The following is a 20,304-nucleotide window of genomic DNA, read 5'->3' as shown; positions in this document are numbered from 1 at the left end:
TAATATTTTTTTATTGAAACTTGTAATTATATTAAGAATGATCATTCATTACAAACCTAACTGATAATTAACAAATAAAATAATTATTAAAAATTATAATTATATTAAGAATGATCATTCATTACAAGCCTAACTGATAAGGAGATAAACTCACAATTCATTCATACAAACAATGGATGAATGTAAAAAACAAAACATACAATTTTATGGGCTATCATATTAGCCGATCTATTAACATGTGTAATATTTGAAATTACTGATTTCAGTACATGTTTTTCAACTTCAATAACATATACATCAACATAGTTAAGATGATCCTGAGTAATTATGACTGATTGCATTGCTAGCAAGGAACTTGATTCTATCAATACATTAGGAAAGTTGTATGTATATATCCATATTTAATTTGAATATTAATTATTGAAGAAAAACTCCATAATGTAAATTCAGAAGCACAAAAATTAAAAATAAAATAATTATTATTTGGATCGATTATAAAGTTTTATATTCCACCTACTACAGGCGACCACAGACAAGCTTCAATGGGAGGCGACAACAGAAGGCCTCACATAATCATAATCCCACCTCCATTCCAAGGCCACATGTTACCCATCCATCCAACTGTCGTTGAACCTCGCATCCAAAGGCTTCACCATCACTTTCTATTGGAAGAATTGAGTATGAATTGAGAGAGAAAATATGATCGCTCTATTCTCCTCACTTGTGAGTATAAAGTCAAGGTTTTGTACAGATATATGCAACTAACCAACTAAGAGTTGTGAACAGCTGTGAACCGCTAACTGAGATGCTAACTAAAACTAATAATTAGCTGACTAAGCATAAGCATTAAAATTAAAGCTAATACGCCCCCTCAAGATGGACGATATATGTCATGGATAGCCATCTTGGACATGAGAGTCGATAAGGATGAAAATGGGAGTGGTTTTGTAAACATATCGGCGAGTTGCAAGTGTGACCGGATAGGAAGAAGCTTGATGAGCCCAGCAACTATCTTTTCCCGAACAAAATGACAATCGATCTCAATGTGTTTAGTACGTTCATGTTTTATCGGATTGTTTGCAATGTGAATGGCAGCAAGATTGTCACAGAAGATGGCAGCTGGGGAAGTCACGGCAACATGGAAGTCATTTAGCAACTGTAAGATCCAAACCAGTTCACTAGTAGTGCCCGCTAGCGCTCGATATTCTGCTTCGGCAGAAGATCGAGAAGTGGTGGTTTGCTTCTTGGCTTTCCAAGATATAAGTGAGTCGCCAAGAAAGATGCAGAAGCCCGTGACAGAACGGCGAGTATCAGGACAGGACGCCCAATCAGCATCTGAAAATGCTTTAAGTTGAAGTGATGAGGCAGCTGAGAAGAAAATGCCTTGGCCAGGGGAAGATTTAAGGTATCTAAGAAGGTGATGAACTGCTGTCAAGTGGGCGGAACGCGGTTGAGCAACGAATTGACTCAGCTTGTGGACAGCATATGTGATGTCAGGACGTGAGATGGTGAGGTACAGAAGGCGACTAATGAGACGTCTATATATAGAGGAGTCTGGAAGTAACTCTCCTTGATCAGCTGATAAATGAAGAGTTGGATCCATGGGAGTGGTGGTTGGCTTCCCAGCAAGAAATCCAGTATCCTCCAAGAGTTGTAAAGCATATTGACTTTGACAAAGGGAAATCCCGGCCTTGGTAGGAGCAATTTCCATCCCTAGAAAGTACTTCAAGGACCCTAAATCCTTTAATTTAAATTGACTGTTGAGGAATTTTTTGAGAGAGTCAATGATATGCCGAGATGGGCCAACGATGATGATATCATCAACATATACCAACAACGCAATAAAGGAGGAATCTGTTCCTTTAGTAAACAAGGTGTAGTCTGATTTTGATTGAGTAAAACCAAAGCTAAGAAGCGAATGAGAAAATTTGGAATACCACTGCCGAGAAGCTTGTTTGAGGCCGTATAAGGACTTATTTAGCTTACACACTAAACGATCGGGACAAGCCTTTGAAACTGGTAACTTGGAATAGCCTAAAGGCAAATCCATATAGACTTCTTCGAATAAGTTGCCATTGAGGAATGCATTGTTGACGTTCAGCTGGACTAAGAACAAATTGTTGATGGCAGCAAGGGCCAATAGGATTTTGACAGTTGCAAGTTTAGCCACAGGGGAAAAAGTCCCAAAAAAATCAACGCCCTCTTGTTGAGTGTAGCCTTTAGCCACTAATCGAGCTTTATAACGATCAACCGATCCATTGGATGAATATTTGACTTTGAACACCCAACGACATCCAATGGTATGCTTGCCCTGTGGTAATGGTACAATAGACCATGTGCAATTTTCTTCTAAGGCCGATAGTTCATCGCTCATAGCATCCCTCCATTGAGGATATTGAACAGCCTCATGATAGAACTTTGGCTCAAAGTTGGCAGAGACATTGAGAGCAAAGGCTTTGTGATGCTGTGTTAAAAGGCCATAAGAGAGATGATTGCTTAAAGGATATGAAGCCAAGCAATCTGTTGGTGGATTTTGCAGTAGCAAATTGCAATGATAGTCCCGAAGATATGATGGTGGCTGAGAAACTCTGGTGAAAGTTCGAGTTGGTGCCGACAGTCGTGTGGACTGAAGCTCAGGTTGAATGAGTATTTCCTCCACTGTAGGAATCAATAATTCCTCTGGAATACCTGTATCTTGAGCATCAGAATGAAAATCTTCAATTGCTGGTTTGGGTAGCACAACGTCAGGGAACATATCCACTGAAGGTTCTGATGTATTACTTGAGTGGAATGGAAAAATATGTTCATGGAACACCACGTCTCGTGAAACAAACAAATCTTCAATTGCTGGTTTGGGTAGCACAACGTCAGGGAACATATCCACTGAAGGTTCTGATTTATTACTTGAGTGGAATGGAAAAATATGTTCATGGAACACCACGTCTCGTGAAACAAACACCTCGGAATTGTGAATATCATACATCTTATACCCCTTCATTCCAGGTGGATAGCCCAGAAAAACACACATCCTTGCTCGTGGTTGGAATTTATGTCTAGAGGCAGGGAGTGTGGAAGCAAAACCCAAACACCCAAAGAACCTGAGAGCAGAGTAGTCAAATGTGTGTTTGTACAAGAGTTCATAAGGAGTCTTGTGTTGTAGCCAAGGGGAAGGAATCCTATTTATCAAAAAGGTTGCTGTCAAGACGCACTCGCCCCAAAATCTGAGAGGAACTCGTGACTGAAAATACAAGGACCTCGCCACGTTCAGCAAATGCTGATGTTTTCTCTCAACCACAGAATTTTGTTCTGGTCTTTGTACACAAGAGAATTGATGTATCATCCCTTTTGTGTGCACTAAATCTGTGAATGCCAATTTTCGAGCATTGTCGGTTCTAATTGCTTTAATCTTACTGTTGAATTGAGTTTCTACCATAGCATAGAACCGTGAAACATATTGTGGTGCATCAGATTTGCTATGAATGAGAAATACCCAAGTAAAACGTGCACAATCATCCACAAGTGTGAGGAAATATCGTTGGTCATGTAACGTAGAAACAGCAAATGGTCACCATATGTCACAATGTATCAAATCAAAAGGAGATGAAGAAATATTATGATTTGAAACAAATGATAACCTTTTTTTCTTAGCCAAAGGACAGATATAGCATGGATTAGTGTTGTCCGATGTGATCCTTCGACAGTCTAGTCGATCTTGCAGGCGTTCCAGAATCTTGTTAGATGGATGTCCTAGGCGATTATGCCATTCTTGAACAGATACTGAGTTGGCGGTAGGTTCAAAAGGTGTGTCCGCTTTGAGAACGTATAGATTGTCCACTCTGTTACCCTTGCCAATCGTCTTCTTGAGATTGAGATCCTGGATCACAAACTTGTCACGGGAAAAACTTATCACCATCTCAGTATGCGCAATGAACGAGCCCACAGAAAACAAATTGAATTTGAAGGCTGGGACAAATAGAACATCCCGAAGAATTAAATCATCATTGATCTTGACATCGCCACATGACTCAACATTAACATGTGTATGGTTTGGCAATGTGACAACTGAATTCTGTATGGGTTTCATGGAGATAAAATCTTTAGAATTTGAACATATGTGTCGTGAAGCTCCCGAATCCATTATCCAATTGGAAGAAGACATTAAGGAGTGTGGCACATATATGGAGAGGCAAATACCTGAAGAATGCAATGTGGTACCTGAAGAACGCGATGTGTTGGCTGCATCGTGGGACTTTGTCACAGTAGATGATAGATGATTGGCAAACATGGTCATGAGTTGGCCGTATTGATTTTTGTTCAGACCTTGAAAGAAATGTTCATTTTTGCTGTCAATTGCGTCAGTTGCAGCCTCAGGAGAATTGAGTTGACTTGAAGCTAGATTAACCGGATGAGTTTGAGTTGAGAAATGATTTTGAGGAGGAGGCCTTGTCTTGAACCCCGGTGGATAACCATGTATTTTGTAGCATGTGTCTAGAGTATGACCATGCATGTTACACGCGGAGCAGAAAGGACGTTCTCTCGGATAATTCCTCACGTTGAAACAAGGCTTACCTCTGAATGCAAATCCCACGTTATCATTTGAAAATTTGGTTGGTTCTCCCTTGATTGGTTCTCCTTTTATCGCAAATGTCAAGCCATCAGGTGAATATGTGGGTGTACCAATCTGGCGTTGCCTTTCTTCCTGGATAATCATAGAAAACACCTTGTTGATTGGAGGCAGAGGATCAATCAACAAAATTTGGCTCCTGACTTGGGAGAAGGAATCATTAAGCCCCATTAGAAAAGCTAGCACATAGTCCATCTGATGATGCAACTCCAGATTTTTTAATTCCTTCACAACAGCTCCCACAAACGCATCGAGGTCTGAAATTGTTGAGTTCTTCCCAAATGGTTTTGAGCTTTGTGAAATATACGCTTGCAGAAGATTGACCTTGACGATGATTGATTAATTCACGCCGTAGTTGAAATATTCTCGGACCGTTGCTCTGCTGAAAACGATCTTTGAGATCTTGCCAAATTTCCACGGCAGAATCTGCGAAGATGATGCTTGCTGATATATGCTTCGAAACGGAATTGAGTATCCATGAAATCACAATGTTGTTATTTCGTTTCCATGAAGTTAACAAACTCAGATCGGAATTATCAGGTTTTGGAATTGATCCATCCACAAACCCCAGCTTGTTCTTCACAGAGAGAGCTATGATCATGGCTCGATACCAGGAGGCAAAGTTATCTCCGGTCAGTAATTGTGAGACAAGGACAAGTCCTGGGCCATCAGAGTGATGTATATAGTAAGGATCCATGGAATCATCAATATTTGCAATCGTTTGTGCCATTGCAGAAAGAGGCCGCGCACTGAAATCAACCAGATTATGATCCTAGTTCAGAGAAATCAAGCTGGATCAATTCAGCTTGATCGTCGGAATATGCGGAGCGGCGAGCATCTCAGCTCGATCGGAGATCTTCAATCGAGTGAGCAGTTATGCTCTGATACCATATTGGAAGAATTGAGTATGAATTGAGAGAGAAAATATGATCGCTCTATTCTCCTCACTTGTGAGTATAAAGTCAAGGTTTTGTACAGATATATGCAACTAACCAACTAAGAGTTGTCAACAGCTGTGAACCGCTAACTGAGATGCTAACTAAAACTAATAATTAGCTGACTAAGCATAAGCATTAAAATTAAAGCTAATACTTTCATCAACACCCACTCCGCTCATGATCAGATCGAAAAAGCTCGAGTGCATATCGATCCCCTAGTTAACAATATATTTGCACGACCCAACGACTCGGGACTCGACGTTCGTTACACCACAATTGGTGACGGTTTCCCCTTGTCGTTTGATCGATCTTCGAACCGGGAGCAGTTCTTGGAGGGCAGGTTGCATGTTTTTCCGGCGTACGTGGATGAGGCCGTCGGAGAGCTGGTGCGTGGGGATCCTCCTGCCACTTGTTTGATTTCGGATACTTACTCTACTTGGGGATCAGCTGTTGCAAGGAAATATGGGCTTGTGTATGTCTCGTTCTGGACGCAGCCTGCGCTGGTTTTAACGTTGTATTACCCACCTTGATTTGTTGAAGAAAAATGGTCATTATGGTTGCGTCGGTGAGACCAAGAGACACCTCTTGATCGACATATATATTTTCTTTAATTATTTACTAATATGAAATCTTTCATATTATTCAGCAGTAGCGGAGTCCAAAAGTTATAAAAATCTGATTATGAACTACATTAAAACTCAAATTAATTTAATTTCCTTTTTTAAAAAACTATGTACAGTAAACCGCAAGGACACCATAGATTACATACCAGGCGTGGATGCAATTGAACCAAGAGATTTGATGTCATATCTTCAAGAATCTGATACTTTTAAAGTTATGCATAAAATAATCCACAGGGCGTTCGAGGATGTGAAGAAAGCAGACTTCATCATCTCTAACACAGTGAAAGAACTCGAGCCAGAAACCACTGCTGTGCTCCATGAGAGACAGCCCACTTACGCGATCGGACCCTTATTTATGACTGGATTCACTGAACGGGAAGTGAACATGGATCTATGGCCCGAATCAGATTGCACCGAATGGCTCGACAACAAGGCTCAGGGCTCAGTTTTGTACGCTTCATTTGGAAGCTATGCACATACCAATGTGAGAGATATAAGGGAAATTGCGAACGGCCTAATGCTTAGTGGGGTGAATTTCATTTGGGTTCTTAGGCCCGGTATTGTATGTTCAGAAGTCGGTGATTTGTTACCAAATGGATTTCAAGAAAATGTGAGAGGCAGAGGTTTGATTGTACCATGGTGTAATCAACCTAAAGTGATGAAGAATCCTGCTGTAGGGGGATTCTTGACGCACTGTGGATGGAACTCGATACTTGAGAGCATTTGGTGCGGGTTGCCAATGATTTGTTTCCCTTTGGTGACTGATCAAACTACGAACCGGAAATTGGTTGTTGATGAATGGAAGATTGGGATCAATCTTTTTGATGGTGAATGTCTTACGAGTTGTGAAGTTGCTGAAAAGATTATGTTCTTGATGAGTGGAGATGATTCTCGTGGTTTGAGGGAGGCCATCCGAGAAGTAAAGAAGAAAGTTGAGAATGCTTTGAGGCCGGATGGATCGTCAGTGCTTGCTTTCGACGGTTTCGTAGAGGAATTGCGAGTAAAGATTGAGGGACTTAAGCGTCGATCCTAATGCGAGTCCGGTGGGGGGTGAATTCGGATGTTTCCGTGCTGTTTCCAGTAATCTGGAGATTAATTCTTAATTTCTTGTGTATGAATGAATATGTTTTCCGGATGATACATCGATCAAATGAAATTTCAATCAAGAAAATAATTGAGGCAATGCTGATAAAAAAATCACAAAATGGAAAAGATGGAAACTGTAAACTCCTTGATTTGAAGGATTTAACCACTATCCTCTCAAGAATATCAAATCATAACGAATCAACATGACACTCGTGGTTTCTTTCAGCAAATCCTCTGTTCAAACGTAAAAGCTATTTCCTATACAGTGCACTGTGCATGATCTATTAATCTCTTCACCTTTCGTCCCCAACCCCATGAAACCTCCATCATTTCTGCAATTTCTTCACTGTGAAGGGATCCACCGTAGAAAAGGATTAATCCCAATAATATTCAATTCATCAGCCATCAATTTTTTATTAATAAATTGACAATACTTATATCACATATATTAATCATCTTTTAACTTACTTGATCTAAAATATTGTTTTAAAATTGTTTTATCGCTTCAAGAAATCCACCCACATTATTGCTTTGGCCCCTTACTTACTACTTCCCCGGTCTTAAATTTTGATCAAACACAATAATTTCTTTTAAAAAAAAATAGGTGTGAGTTATTTGTACTTTGATCTATATCTATCTCAATATATCGTCAGAGACTTGAAATTAAGTTTTGGATCTCAGAGCTGACCAATTAAGTGAAGTACAGCATCCGAACTTCGTTCCAAGGTTTAAGAAATCTCGACTTTTAACCATAACCTTTCTAGATAGTTTTGATTATGGTTTATGAACCATCCACCGGTCGTGTCGGTCGTCATTTTTTGGTGCTCGTGTCCTATTTGATGTCCTTGTTATTCTAATATTGGAGTTTGCTTGTTTTTTTCTTGTCATTCAACTATAAAATCAAAATATTTGATCATAATTCATACCACGATAACCATTTTCTTGACCTTTTAGGTGGTCTTTCCAACGAAATTTCAGGGGAAACAACCTTATAATTTTGAAATGGTTGCGATTCGTGACAGCTTCACTTTATGGTAATAGGCGTCTTACATGTGTTTAATATTAATATGTTTTGATATTCTAAACGACTTATTCAAAGAATAATTGTTTTATATGTAAAGTACAACAATTCGAACAATTTTCTACGGTTTGGCATTTCTATGTTTTTCTTATATGTCTATAATTTATCGCATAAATAACAAATTCATCAAAATTTTATTTTCATTCTACATCCATTTTATATTCATGTAGAATCGTTATAACATTTAGAATCACGAAATATATGAGATAAATTAAAAATAAGCACAAATTGTGTTTTTTTTTCCTTCTCCTTGGGATATTTTATTGGAAAGAATAAAATCTTAACATTATGATTGGTTTTTTATCACCAAATATTCTAAAAATAATTAGATAAGTGAGGTTATTGTTGTATGGGGTATTCAAATATGAGGGAAAACAAGAAGAAAACAATGAAAATGGCTTTGTAGAGGTAAGTGTTGAACACTTTGTCCTTAAGTAGAATTTGCCCTCACAATGTGGTTGAGTTTTGTGGCAATCTTCTCCCAAGATACAACTACAACTCTTGAATAATGAGCACTCAAATATCTAAGTTCTATCACAAAGAAATGAAGAAACTCTCTATTGTTTTTAGGAAGGAAGAAGACAATATGCATATGATGTTATGTGTAAAAGTGTTTTTGATTTTCAATAAAATCAATATTAATGATTTTCAAATGAAAAGACATGATCTTTCATTCATAGAGATGTCCCTTGGCCATTGTAACTGATCACAAGCATCAAACAATGCCAAAGGAATGAAAAAATGTCAGAAAAACGCAGAAAAACTCGAAGGGACGCGTCTGTGCGCGCAGGGGCGCACACCTGCTCGCACGCTGCCGAGCGAGCGGCAGGCGCGCGCAGAACCGCGCACCTGCCACTGGAATTGGAGATCCCAGAACCGCGCACCTGCCACTGGAACCGCGCACCTGCCACTGGAATTGTAGATTGGAGATCCCAGAACCGCAGATCCGCGCGCAGGTGCGCGCCTGCTACTGTTCATGCGCAAAAATTTTTTTTTTTTTATTTTCGTCTCTTACATGTTCCGACTACTCGTTTTAAGTTTGTTCAATATTTGATGAACTTGTTTCGAGTTTAATTCAGAATCATCGAACTTAATATTCGTTCATTAAGTTTCGTTCTTCGTTTCGAATTTTTCCAATCAAACATATTGATTTATTTGCTTAATTTTATTTCATTAAGCATCAAAATTCCAACAATCCCCCACATGAATGAAATTAATGCATGAATGCTCGTGATGCATAAGAGAGAGTATATACGAAAAATTATCTCATCAGGAGAGGTAGCTTTTGGCTTTGAACCTTCCCTAGTGGAATACAATCGGATTTACTAGGCCACGAAGTGAACGTGATGTCTTGAACTTCTAGGCGGTTCATGTAAAACCAGACAACTGTACCCACAAGATAACCTTTCTTCCATTTTCATTTTGTTTCATCGGTTGTGTCACATCTTGGTTTCATACGTGTTTCATCGAGGCGGCCCGTCCTCACACGTACATAGGTGATCTCCTTGTAAAAGGGTATCCTACTTACCCCGTTTTTGTAAGCTACGGAATCATTAAAAGTATAATACTTAACCTCACTACCTTTGTAGGCAACTTCACTCATCGTCTTAGGAATGAGGAGTGATTCCTCAAGTTCTCATAATTTAGTTGTCCCATTGAACCAAGATTTTGGGATCTCCAATCTACAAGGTTGGGTTGCCACTATGAAAACTTTATTTGATAGGTTTTAAACCCATTCCTCTTGACAGACAGTACATTTGATCTCTATTTAATGCTTTTATAAGCGGATCCGCTAAGTTATCCTTTGATTCAATATAATCAACAGATATAACTCCATTAGAGATCAACTGTCGCACAGTATTATGTCTTCGACAAATGTGTCGAGACTTGCCATTATACATACTGTTTTGTGCCCTTGCAATTGCCGACTGACTGTCGCAATTTATCAAGATTGCTGGCACTGGACTTGTCCAACATGGAATGTCCTCTAGAAAGTTGCGAAGCCATTCAGCTTCTTCTGCAGCTTTATCTAGTGCTATGAACTCCGATTCCATAGTAAATCTAGCAATGCAAGTTTGTTTCGTTGACCTCCAAGAGACTGCTCCTCCACCAATGCTAAATACATAGCCGCTGGTGGATTTGGAGTCATTGGTGTCACAAATCCAATTTGCATCACAGTATCCTTCAAGTACTGCAGGATACCTTGTGTAATTTAGTCCATATTCTGAGGTGTGCTTTAAATATCTAAGCACCCTTGTCAACGCCTTCCAGTATGCATCACTAGGATTACTTGTAAACCGACTTAACTTGTTAACCGCACAAGCGATGTCAAGTCTAGTACAATTAGTGATGTACATAAGGCTTCCAATAATTCTGGAGTATTCTAGTTGGGAAACTTGTTCTCCACGATTCTTCGCCAAATGGACATTCACGTCTAAAGGCGTTTTTACTGGGGTAGAGCCGTAAGCGTTAAACTTCTTTAACACAGTTTCTACATAATGAGATTGAGATGAGACTATTGCTTCTGGAGTTCTAAAGATTTTAATCCCTAGAATTACATCAGCAATACCCATATCTTTCATATCAAAATGTTTTGTCAACATTTTCTTTGTACCCTTAATCAACTCTTGGTTATTCTTCATTATTAGCATGTCATCCACATATAGACATACTATCACATAAAATTCTCTAGTACCTTTAATGTAAACACATTTGTCACACTCATTTATCTTAAATCCATTTGACAATACTACCTTGTCAAATTTTTCATGCCACTGCTTGGGCGCTTGTTTAAGTCCGTATAGTGACTTAATTAAACGACATACCTTTCTTTCTTGTCCTTTAACAATAAAGCCTTCAGGTTGCTCCATATATATTTCTTCTTCAAGTTCACCATTTAAAAATGTTGTTTTGACATCCATTTGATGTATCTCAAGGTTATGCAAAGCTGCAATAACAATGAGCACACGAATGGATGTTATTCTTGAAACTGGGAGCACACGAATGGATGTTATTCTTGAAACTGGTGAATATGTGTCGAAGAAGCCATGACCTTCTCTTTGTCTATAGCCTTTGGCCACAAGCCTGGCTTTGTATTTTTCAATACTTCCATCAACTCTCATTTTCTTTTTCAATATCCATTTGCATCCTAATGGCTTGGTACCTGGTGGAAGATCCACTAGTTCCCAAGTATGGTTTTGCAAAATGGAATCCATTTCAGAATTGATGGCTTCTTTCCAATAAGGAGCTTCAGGGCTAGCCAGAGCATCTTGTATGTTCTTTGGTTCATTCTCCAACATAAACGTATGGAAGTCTGGACCAAAGGACTTTGAGATTCTAGCCCTTTTGCTTCTTCTTGGCTCTTGCTCCTTTGAAGAGCTTTCTAATGGTATAAAATTTTCATTTAGAGTTGGATCATATGTAGGTACTTGACCTTCATGATCCGTCTCAAGTTTTCTCTTGCTAGAACCATTTTCTTTCCTCTCTTTACAAGGAAATATATTTTCAAAAAATACTGCATTTCTTGACTCAATTGTCATGCACGTATTCATTTCTGCATTTTCAGATTTGTGCACTATAAACCTATAGGCACTACTATTATGTGCATATCCGATGAATATGCAGTCGACCGTCTTTGGTCCAATTCGCTCTTGTTTAGGCTTTGGTATTTCAACCTTAGCTAAACACCCCCACACTTTAAGGTACTTGTAGGAAGGTTTGTGACCTTTCCACAATTCATAAGGTGACTTGTCATTTTTCTTGTGGGGTATCTTGTTCAGGATGTGATTAGCCGATAGTATTGCTTCCTCCCAAAAATTTTGGGTAGTCCTGAACTTCTTAACATATCATTCATCATATCTTTCAGAGTTCGATTCTTTCTTTCGGCAATGCCATTCGATTGTGGTGAATAAGGAGCACTCGTTTCATGAATTATACCCACAGATGTGCAGAATTCATCAAACGGTGCTCCGTATTCGCCCCCTCTATCCCTTCGAACTCTTTTTATTTGTTTGCCTAGTTGATTCTCAATTCGGTCTTATAACTTTTGAATGCTTCAAGAGCTTCATCTTTCGACCTCAAAAGATATACGTAACAATACCTTATATTATCATCAGTGAATGTCACGTAGTATCTTTTCCCTCCTCTGGTTTGTATAAGCTTTAAATCACCAAGATCGGTGTATATTAGTTCTAGAGGAGTTGTACATCTTTCAATTGAGTGGTAAGGCGCTTTGGTCATTTTTGCTTCAACACATATCTCACATTTTTGTGTTGGATCGACGTTGTGTTTAGGCAATAATTCAAGTTTCATTAAACGTTGCAAGGTATTAAAATTTACGTATCCTAAACGAACATGCCATAAATGAGAACACTCAAGCAAGTAAATAGAACTTTTTTCTTTATTACTTTCAACAACATTTTGGCGTATAGCCATTACATTCAGATTGAAAAGGTTCTCATCGAGATATCCTTTTCCTATAAAATGACCATTTTTGGTCAATACAACCTTGTTAGACTCAAATACTAGTCTAAACCCATGTTTGACCAACAGAGACCCCGACACGAGGTTCTTTCTTATGTCTGGTACATGAAGTGCATCAACAAGGGTTACTTCCAAACCCGAAGTCATCTTCAGTACCACATTTCCGGTGCCCACCACCTCAGATGTAGCGGAGTTCCCCATGTATAGTTTTCTCCCGGTCGATGGAGTGTATGTGGAGAACATCCCCTTGTTGGAGCATATGTGTCAAGTTGCTCCTGTATCAACCCACCACTCGTTGGGGTTTTCCACCAAATTAGCTTCCAAAATAACTGCAGACAAATTAAGTTCAGAAAAATCAAATGGTACCGACCTTTCTTGAACTACGTTGGCTTGAGGATTTCCCTTCTTTGGCTTCCTACAATCCTTAGCCATGTGATTCGGTTTTTCCGCAGTTATAACAAGTGCCTTTGAACTTTTTCTTGTTTGGTGGTTGTTGGCCTTGTTGTGGTTGCTTCTCAAACTTTCTTTTCTTCCCCTTGAAACTCGCTACAACAATATTCACCCTTGGTGCCATCTTACTTGCCTTGGTCTCGGTGCTCTTGTTGTCCTCTTCTATCCTCAATCTCAAAATGAGATCCTCTAATCTCATCTCCTTCCTTTTGTGTTTCAAATAATTCTTGAAATCCTTCCATAACGGAGGGAGTTTCTCGATCAACGCAGCAACTTGGAAAGACTCGCTTAGACTCATTCCTTCGTTTCAAATTTTTCCAATCAAACACATTGATTTATTTGCTTAATTTTCATTCATTAAGCATCAAAATTCCAACGGTTATTGCATACAACCTGAAAATTAAAAAAAAATCTCATTTTTCTCTTATTTAATTAATAAGTACTTAAATATGATATAAAAACTTATTAAAAACAGCAAATTTATTCGATGAATATTAGTAAATAGATAATAGTCTAATATTATTAAACAATATATTTGAAACAAATGAAAAAAAGTATGCTTTATATTTGAAATGAATAGATTATTTACATAAATGATATTAGAGTTTACTTTTATCTAAAATAAATTGACTTTAGAAGAAAACGACAGCCAGTGGCCATAGGTCTACTTAGGGGTGGGTACGGTACATTATCGTACCGAACTACGATACCGTATATCGTACCGAAAATATCGGTATGTAATTTTTTCATACCGATACCGATACCGAAAATTCGATATACCGCACATTCGGTATACCGAATTTTCGGTATGGAAAAATTTCATACCGATACCGACACCGAAAATTTTGTCGGTATATCAAACTTAAATTTAAAAAATAATAATAATAAAAAATTATTTTCGGTATTTCGTTATATACCGAAATATCGAAAAAAAAATATTTCATACCGATACCGAAAATTTCAGTACGGTATCATAAATGTTCGGTATACCGATTTTTTCGGTAAGTTCGGTATTTTATCGGTACGATTTTTTGGTATTTCGGTATTTTTTTTCCACCCCTAGGTCTACTCATGTTTATTTTGATCTTTTTTTTCTTTTTCTTTTTTTTTTAATTGTAAAGGGAATAGAAAAGAATATTCTATTTTCGGCAATTGATTATTGTATCCTATTTTAGAGGGGCTTCCCACTCTATTCAATGCTCCACAACTATTTTTATTATTTTTATTTTCCTTTTAAAATTAATTACCATTAATTTTTATAAGCCTTTTTTTTACCCAACTTTTATATACTCAAAAGATAATTAATATATATTAGCGGCTGACACACATATTGCGTATAACGTAATATTAGATAATTTAATATATATTATAATATTTATTAAATATGAGTTTTCTATTTTGACCGGCTCTAATATAGATTGATATGAAAATTGAAAGGTGAGGAATGAATATTTTTAAAATGAAAATAATTAAATGTCCTTGTTTTCATTTCCATATTATTTAAACAATTCAAAATCTTAAATCCATAATAACCAATAACATTAGTTAGCCAATAACATTAATTGATTAAATTATTATATTATATATTAATAAAAGAGAAATAAAAAATAAACTTCATAATCAATCATATGCCTTTTTATTTCTTTCCCCTTTCTCCGACAGATGTAAAAGCGGAGAGACAGAGACAGCTCTCATCTCCTCCGCCTCAAGACGCTGCCATTTTACACACAGAAATACTCAGCAAATTTTCCACGCTTATATATATTTTTCCCTTTCCATTCTTTCCACCTGAAACCCAAATCCCAAATACACCATACAAGCAAGAAATGGCCGGAACCCATCGGAGGCCGCACGCCATAATGATCCCCTACCCGTACCAGGGCCACATCAACCCATTCGTTTATCTAGCCATGAAGCTAGCGTCTCATGGCTTCACAATCACCTTTGTCAACACGCAATCCGTGCACTACAGGATTTCCAGGGCCCAGCTGCGGACAAACGACGGCGACATTTTCACCAAAGCTCGGGAGTCGGGGCTGGACATCCACTACGCCACGGTGTCCGACGGCTTTCCCCTCTTGTTTGACAGATCTTTGAACCACGATCAGTTTGTCGAGGGGTTGCTCCACGTTTTCTCCGCGCACGTCGACGAGCTTGTGGCGGATTTGTGCAAGTCTGATCCGCCTGCTACGTACTTGATTGCGGATACTTTCTACGTCTGGGCCTCGGAGATTGCGCGGAAGCATGGTTTGGTGGATGTTTCGTTTTGGACGGAGCCTGCTCTGGTGTTGTCTTTGTATTATCATCTGGACCTGCTCAAGGCAAATGGCCACTTCGCCTCCGCCGGTGAGTGCTCTGTTTTTCCAGTTTCTCGGTTTCCTGTGGGATATTAATGGTCTTTTTAGCCTTGTCTTGTGTCGATTTCATATATATTGTATGGTAAGTAATTGAAATATTGGTAGACCCAAGATTATGGCTTTGAAGCGATTTGATAAATTTCGTGACCGATCAATATTTAGTTTTCTGTTTATTATGATATATATTTTAAAATATTTTCAATTTTTTTAGCTGTTTAACGTTGTTATAACTGTATGGAACGACCAAACGACCATGCCTTTTACCCGAAACTGTCATTGAACTGGAATGGCCACCGTCACTGGTCTAGTCCATGCTCATCTTGGTCTACCTTGAATTTAAATTTTGCCAACAATGTGGGTGGAATAAGTATCGAGAACTTAATCAACTTATGCATTAAGTTTGGCAATTTTTTTTTGTTTGTTGAGACATCAGCCTTCCTCGCCTAACTAAAGAATGTGTGCTTGTGATTATTAGAGAATAGGAAGGACATGATCCACTACTTACCCGGAGTTGAGGCGATCAAGCCAACAGATCTCATGTCATACCTCCAAGCTGCAGATATATGGACGGTGGTGCATCGGGTGATTTACCGAGCGTTTGAGGACATAAAGAAAGCTGATATCATAATCTGCAACACAGTTCAAGAACTCGAATCCCAAACACTTTCAGCTCTACACAAGAAACAGCCTACTTATGCTATTGGTCCTATTGTCTCTAGCTTCACAAATCAGACGGTTTCCACGAGCCTGTGGTCCGAGTCAGACTGTTCACAGTGGCTAAACTCGAAGCCTGACGGGTCGGTTATGTATGTCTCGTTTGGTAGCCATGCTCACACCACTAGTAGACAGGACATTTGGGAGATAGCTCATGGACTATTAGTAAGTGGGGTTAATTTTTTATGGGTTGTAAGGCCTGATATTGTGAGCTCCGACGAGACTGATTTTCTACCAGCTGGATTTGAAAACGAAATGAGGGGAAAAGGGTTGATTATTCAATGGTGCAGCCAGATTAAAGTGATCTCACATCGTGCCATTGGAGGTTTTTTATCACACTGTGGATGGAACTCCGTTCTTGAAAGCATATGGTGCGGCATTCCTTTGATCTGCTTCCCTTTGTTCACGGATCAGTTCACGAACCGAAAACTAGTTGTCAACGACTGGAGGATTGGCATTAATCTTTGCGACAGGGAGACGATCACCCGTGAAGAAGTTGCAGAAAAGATCAAATATTTGATGAACCGGAAGAGTTCTGAGGAGCTCAGGAGCGCAGTCATGGATGTGAGGAGAACATTGAAAAATGCCTTGCCGAGCGATGGATCGTCGGAGAAGAACTTTAGCTTGTTCATGGAAGAAATTAAGGTTCAAATGAAGAAGAAAGGAGGAGCTAGTGTTGAGATTCAGGATCTATCTGCAAATCATGTTTGGGTTCCCAATGGAGTAAATATATGTCAGCAAGCTATTTAATTTTGCTTCTGCCGTAACTCACAGTGCTAAATAGCGAAGTAGTTTTTCCATTGCAGCTTGTTTTCTTGACATTATAAATGTATATGATGTTTTTTGCTACTGAACTCAGTGTAATAAAAAATTTGTGGAAGTGTTCAATTAACATAGGGATCTCAGAGATAATTTTTTGTAAGGATTTTATATATATATATATATATAATTAATTAACATATATGTTTTGGATTTTCTTGGATGTGGATAAACAGATTGCGGAGTTGCACATCAATTCAGTAATGTGAACATTTGAATAAAAAAAATTCAAAATAATCGGAAATATTGGCCATATTTCATTATTTATTATTCAGGAATAATTAATTAAGATTAAAGAACATTCCAGGACACAAATAACCTCAATTTAACTTGGAATTTTTTTTTACCATGGTCTGAAAAATGGTAGACGGATCACCACTTACCACCTAAATAGTTTTTTTAATTATCTAAATATCTTATATTTTTGTTTATCTCTGTATTTCTAAGATAATTATTTTATATGGGATTCAAAATCAATTATATATTTTTTTATTTTTATATGATATAAATTGTTGAAAAAATACGTGGAATAATCTTTTTTTAAAAAAAATAAAAAATTTATATATTACAATAAAAGACAGTCTAGATGAGTTCTCCGTCCTGCTATGTGACGCCGTTTTAGAACAAGGTTTTTTACGGTCCCAAGATATTTAGTATTCGAATACGCCTCATCAAAGGAAGCATCCGTTAAAAAAAGGCATAAAGCTATTGGAAAATAATATTTAAAATGTGTGTATTGAATATTTGAATGTTGTTTGTAAATATTGAAAATTAGTGTGTGATGATGTAGGTAATGATGTATTTTATTTTTGGATTATTTGTAAAGATTTCCTATAAATAGATCTCTCATTTGTGAAGAAAATCACAATTGAGTAGAGAGAAAAATATTATAAAGTGTGTAGTTCGGTAAATTTTGAGAGTTTGAGATTTTTACTTTTTATCATAAATTTTTACTTTTTCACAACACGTTATCAGCACGAAGCTCTAAAAGTCCTCCATCCTTTTCCAAGCTCCAAACAGAAGAAAAAGGTAACAAAAGAAATAATATTTATGTTACTGTTATTTATTTATTGTGTATATATTTAATATATAATATAATGTTATTATTAGAAATAATAAAAATAAATTTTTCAAAAACTTGTTATAAATCCTGGGAGGATGTTAAGACGACATCCCACACTCCCGGTAAGGGATACGACAAGTATAAAAGCCTATAAGGTTTTTAAACAAAATAACTTACGACACCTCATTATAATAATGTGATATCATATACATAATTATTTAAACATGATTAATATTATATTCACCATATTATTACCATAAAATTATACAAATACATACATTTATTTTTTTGTACACCAACGGTCATAAATGGTAACAAAACGGCTAGTTTTTGCACTATAAATATCATCTCACAAACACATTCCATCACTCCAACTTTCTCTTCTTCTCTAAAAATTATTCATTCATCAAATTTTTCGAAGAAAAAAGAAGATGACTTTCTCAAGGATATTTTTAATTATTTTGGTTATCATACTCACGAGTCTTGTATTTATCGGAGAATATCCTCCTCGTGCGTTTTCTTTATTTTTACAAATACTTGTACTTGTTGTTTATCCGTTACTTTGTATTGCAATAATTATTAACTAATAAAATGTATCGTAATTTTTTTTAGTATCCACCATGTCAAATTTAACAAAGCTCGAATTTGTTGCGCTCGACATCACGGGAAAGAATTATATGCCATGGACTCTAGATGTAGAAATGCATCTTGAGTCATTGGGTCTAAGCGAGACCATTAAAGAAAATGGCATATGCACGTCACAAGAAAAGGCAAGAGCCATGATATTTTTGCGTCGACATCTCGACGATGGATTGAAATGTGAATATCTGACTGAAAAAAATCCCATGGCTTTGTGGAAGGGATTAAAAGAAAGATTCGAACATATAAGAGAAGTTATACTTCCGACCGCCCGGGATGAATGGAATACATTGAGATTCCAAGACTTTAAAAAAGTCAGGTGATTACAATTCGGCGATGTATAGAATAATCTCGCAATTAAAATTTTGTGGACATGAGATCACAGAATCTGAGATGCTTGAAAAAACATTTTCCATGTTTCATGCATCAAATATTACTCTACAGCAACAATATAGAGTACGTGGATTCGCGAGATATTCTGAGCTCATCGCCTGTCTTCTTGTGGCGGAAAAAAACAACGAGCTATTAATGAGAAATCATCAGTCCCGACCCACTGGATCAACAGCATTTCCAGAAGTAAATGCTGTAAGTAAAAATGAATTTAAACCTGGAAACCAAAATCAAATTCAAAGACAAGGTTTTGGTCGAGGTCGAGGTCGTGGACGTGGACGTGGACGTGGACGTGGAATTGGCCGTGGTCGTGGTCAAGGCTGTGGTTTTGAAAATAATCGAGATAGTTATTTTTATAACTTATCTCAAAAGAACGTCCCAAACCATCCACAGAAAAGGCATCATGAGAATACAAGTGTTAATGAGAAGCACTCAAAAAGATATGAAAGTTCTTGTTACAGATGTGGTACTCCAGGACATTGGTCCAAAGTTTGTCGAGCCCCTGAGCACCTTTGTAAACTTTATAAAGAATCATTAAAGGGGAAAGAAAAGGAGACCAACTTCACTGAACGCAGTGACCGTTTGAGTGATTCAACTCATTTTGATGCTGATGATTTTATGAATGATTTCTCTGGAAATGATCAATATGTTGGTGGGATAGAAATGAACAATATTGATGCTGCAGATTTTCTCAACGATTTCTCTGAAAATGAACGATATAATGGTAGAATATAAATGTACAATAATCTATTTTTCATGTATTCATAGAATAATGTTTTATTGTATAATTATGATTTGTGTTATATTTAAATATATATTGCAAGTAATTTATTTCATTGCATATTTTTTTGAAGTTCAAATATGAAAAATGCTATGACCAAAGCTGAAGTTTGCATACCCGATAGTGGTACAACGCACACTATCCTCCGAGATAAAAGATATTTCTTGGAACTAAAACCAACAAAAACAAGGGTGAATACAATATCAGGTCCTGTAGACTTGATTAAAGAATGTGGTAAAGCACAATTTTTGTTACCT

At 37.4% G+C, this 20,304-nt stretch overlaps 1 protein-coding gene and 1 pseudogene across 1 annotated transcript; both read left to right on the top strand.

The window, feature by feature from the left end:
• Positions 1-493: 493 nt before the first annotated feature.
• On the top strand, positions 494-7,399 carry LOC142526643 (UDP-glycosyltransferase 86A1-like; annotated as a pseudogene).
• A 7,529-nt stretch (positions 7,400-14,928) lies between these two features.
• On the top strand, positions 14,929-17,274 carry LOC142526634 (UDP-glycosyltransferase 86A1-like). The gene is made up of 2 exons (XM_075631158.1): positions 14,929-15,630; positions 16,117-17,274. Exons 1-2 carry the CDS (start codon positions 15,111-15,113, stop codon positions 17,103-17,105), a joined length of 1,509 nt encoding a protein of 502 aa, XP_075487273.1. The 5' UTR covers positions 14,929-15,110; the 3' UTR covers positions 17,106-17,274.
• Positions 17,275-20,304: the final 3,030 nt, after the last annotated feature.

This window comes from Primulina tabacum, chromosome 2 (assembly GCF_025594145.1).
Source record: "Primulina tabacum isolate GXHZ01 chromosome 2, ASM2559414v2, whole genome shotgun sequence".
Taxonomy (NCBI): Eukaryota; Viridiplantae; Streptophyta; class Magnoliopsida; order Lamiales; family Gesneriaceae; genus Primulina; species Primulina tabacum.
Note: the sequence above shows the minus strand (reverse complement) of the source record. Positions and strands in the feature narration are given on the sequence as shown.

Excerpts from the sequence above, each read along its gene's own strand:
- LOC142526634 (XM_075631158.1), top strand. The coding sequence starts at position 15,111 with ATGGCCGGAACCCATCGGAGGCCGCACGCCATAATGATCCCCTACCCG. Across the intron at positions 15,631-16,116 it reads TGGCCACTTCGCCTCCGCCG|AGAATAGGAAGGACATGATC; the intron begins GTGAGTGCTCTG and ends TGTGATTATTAG.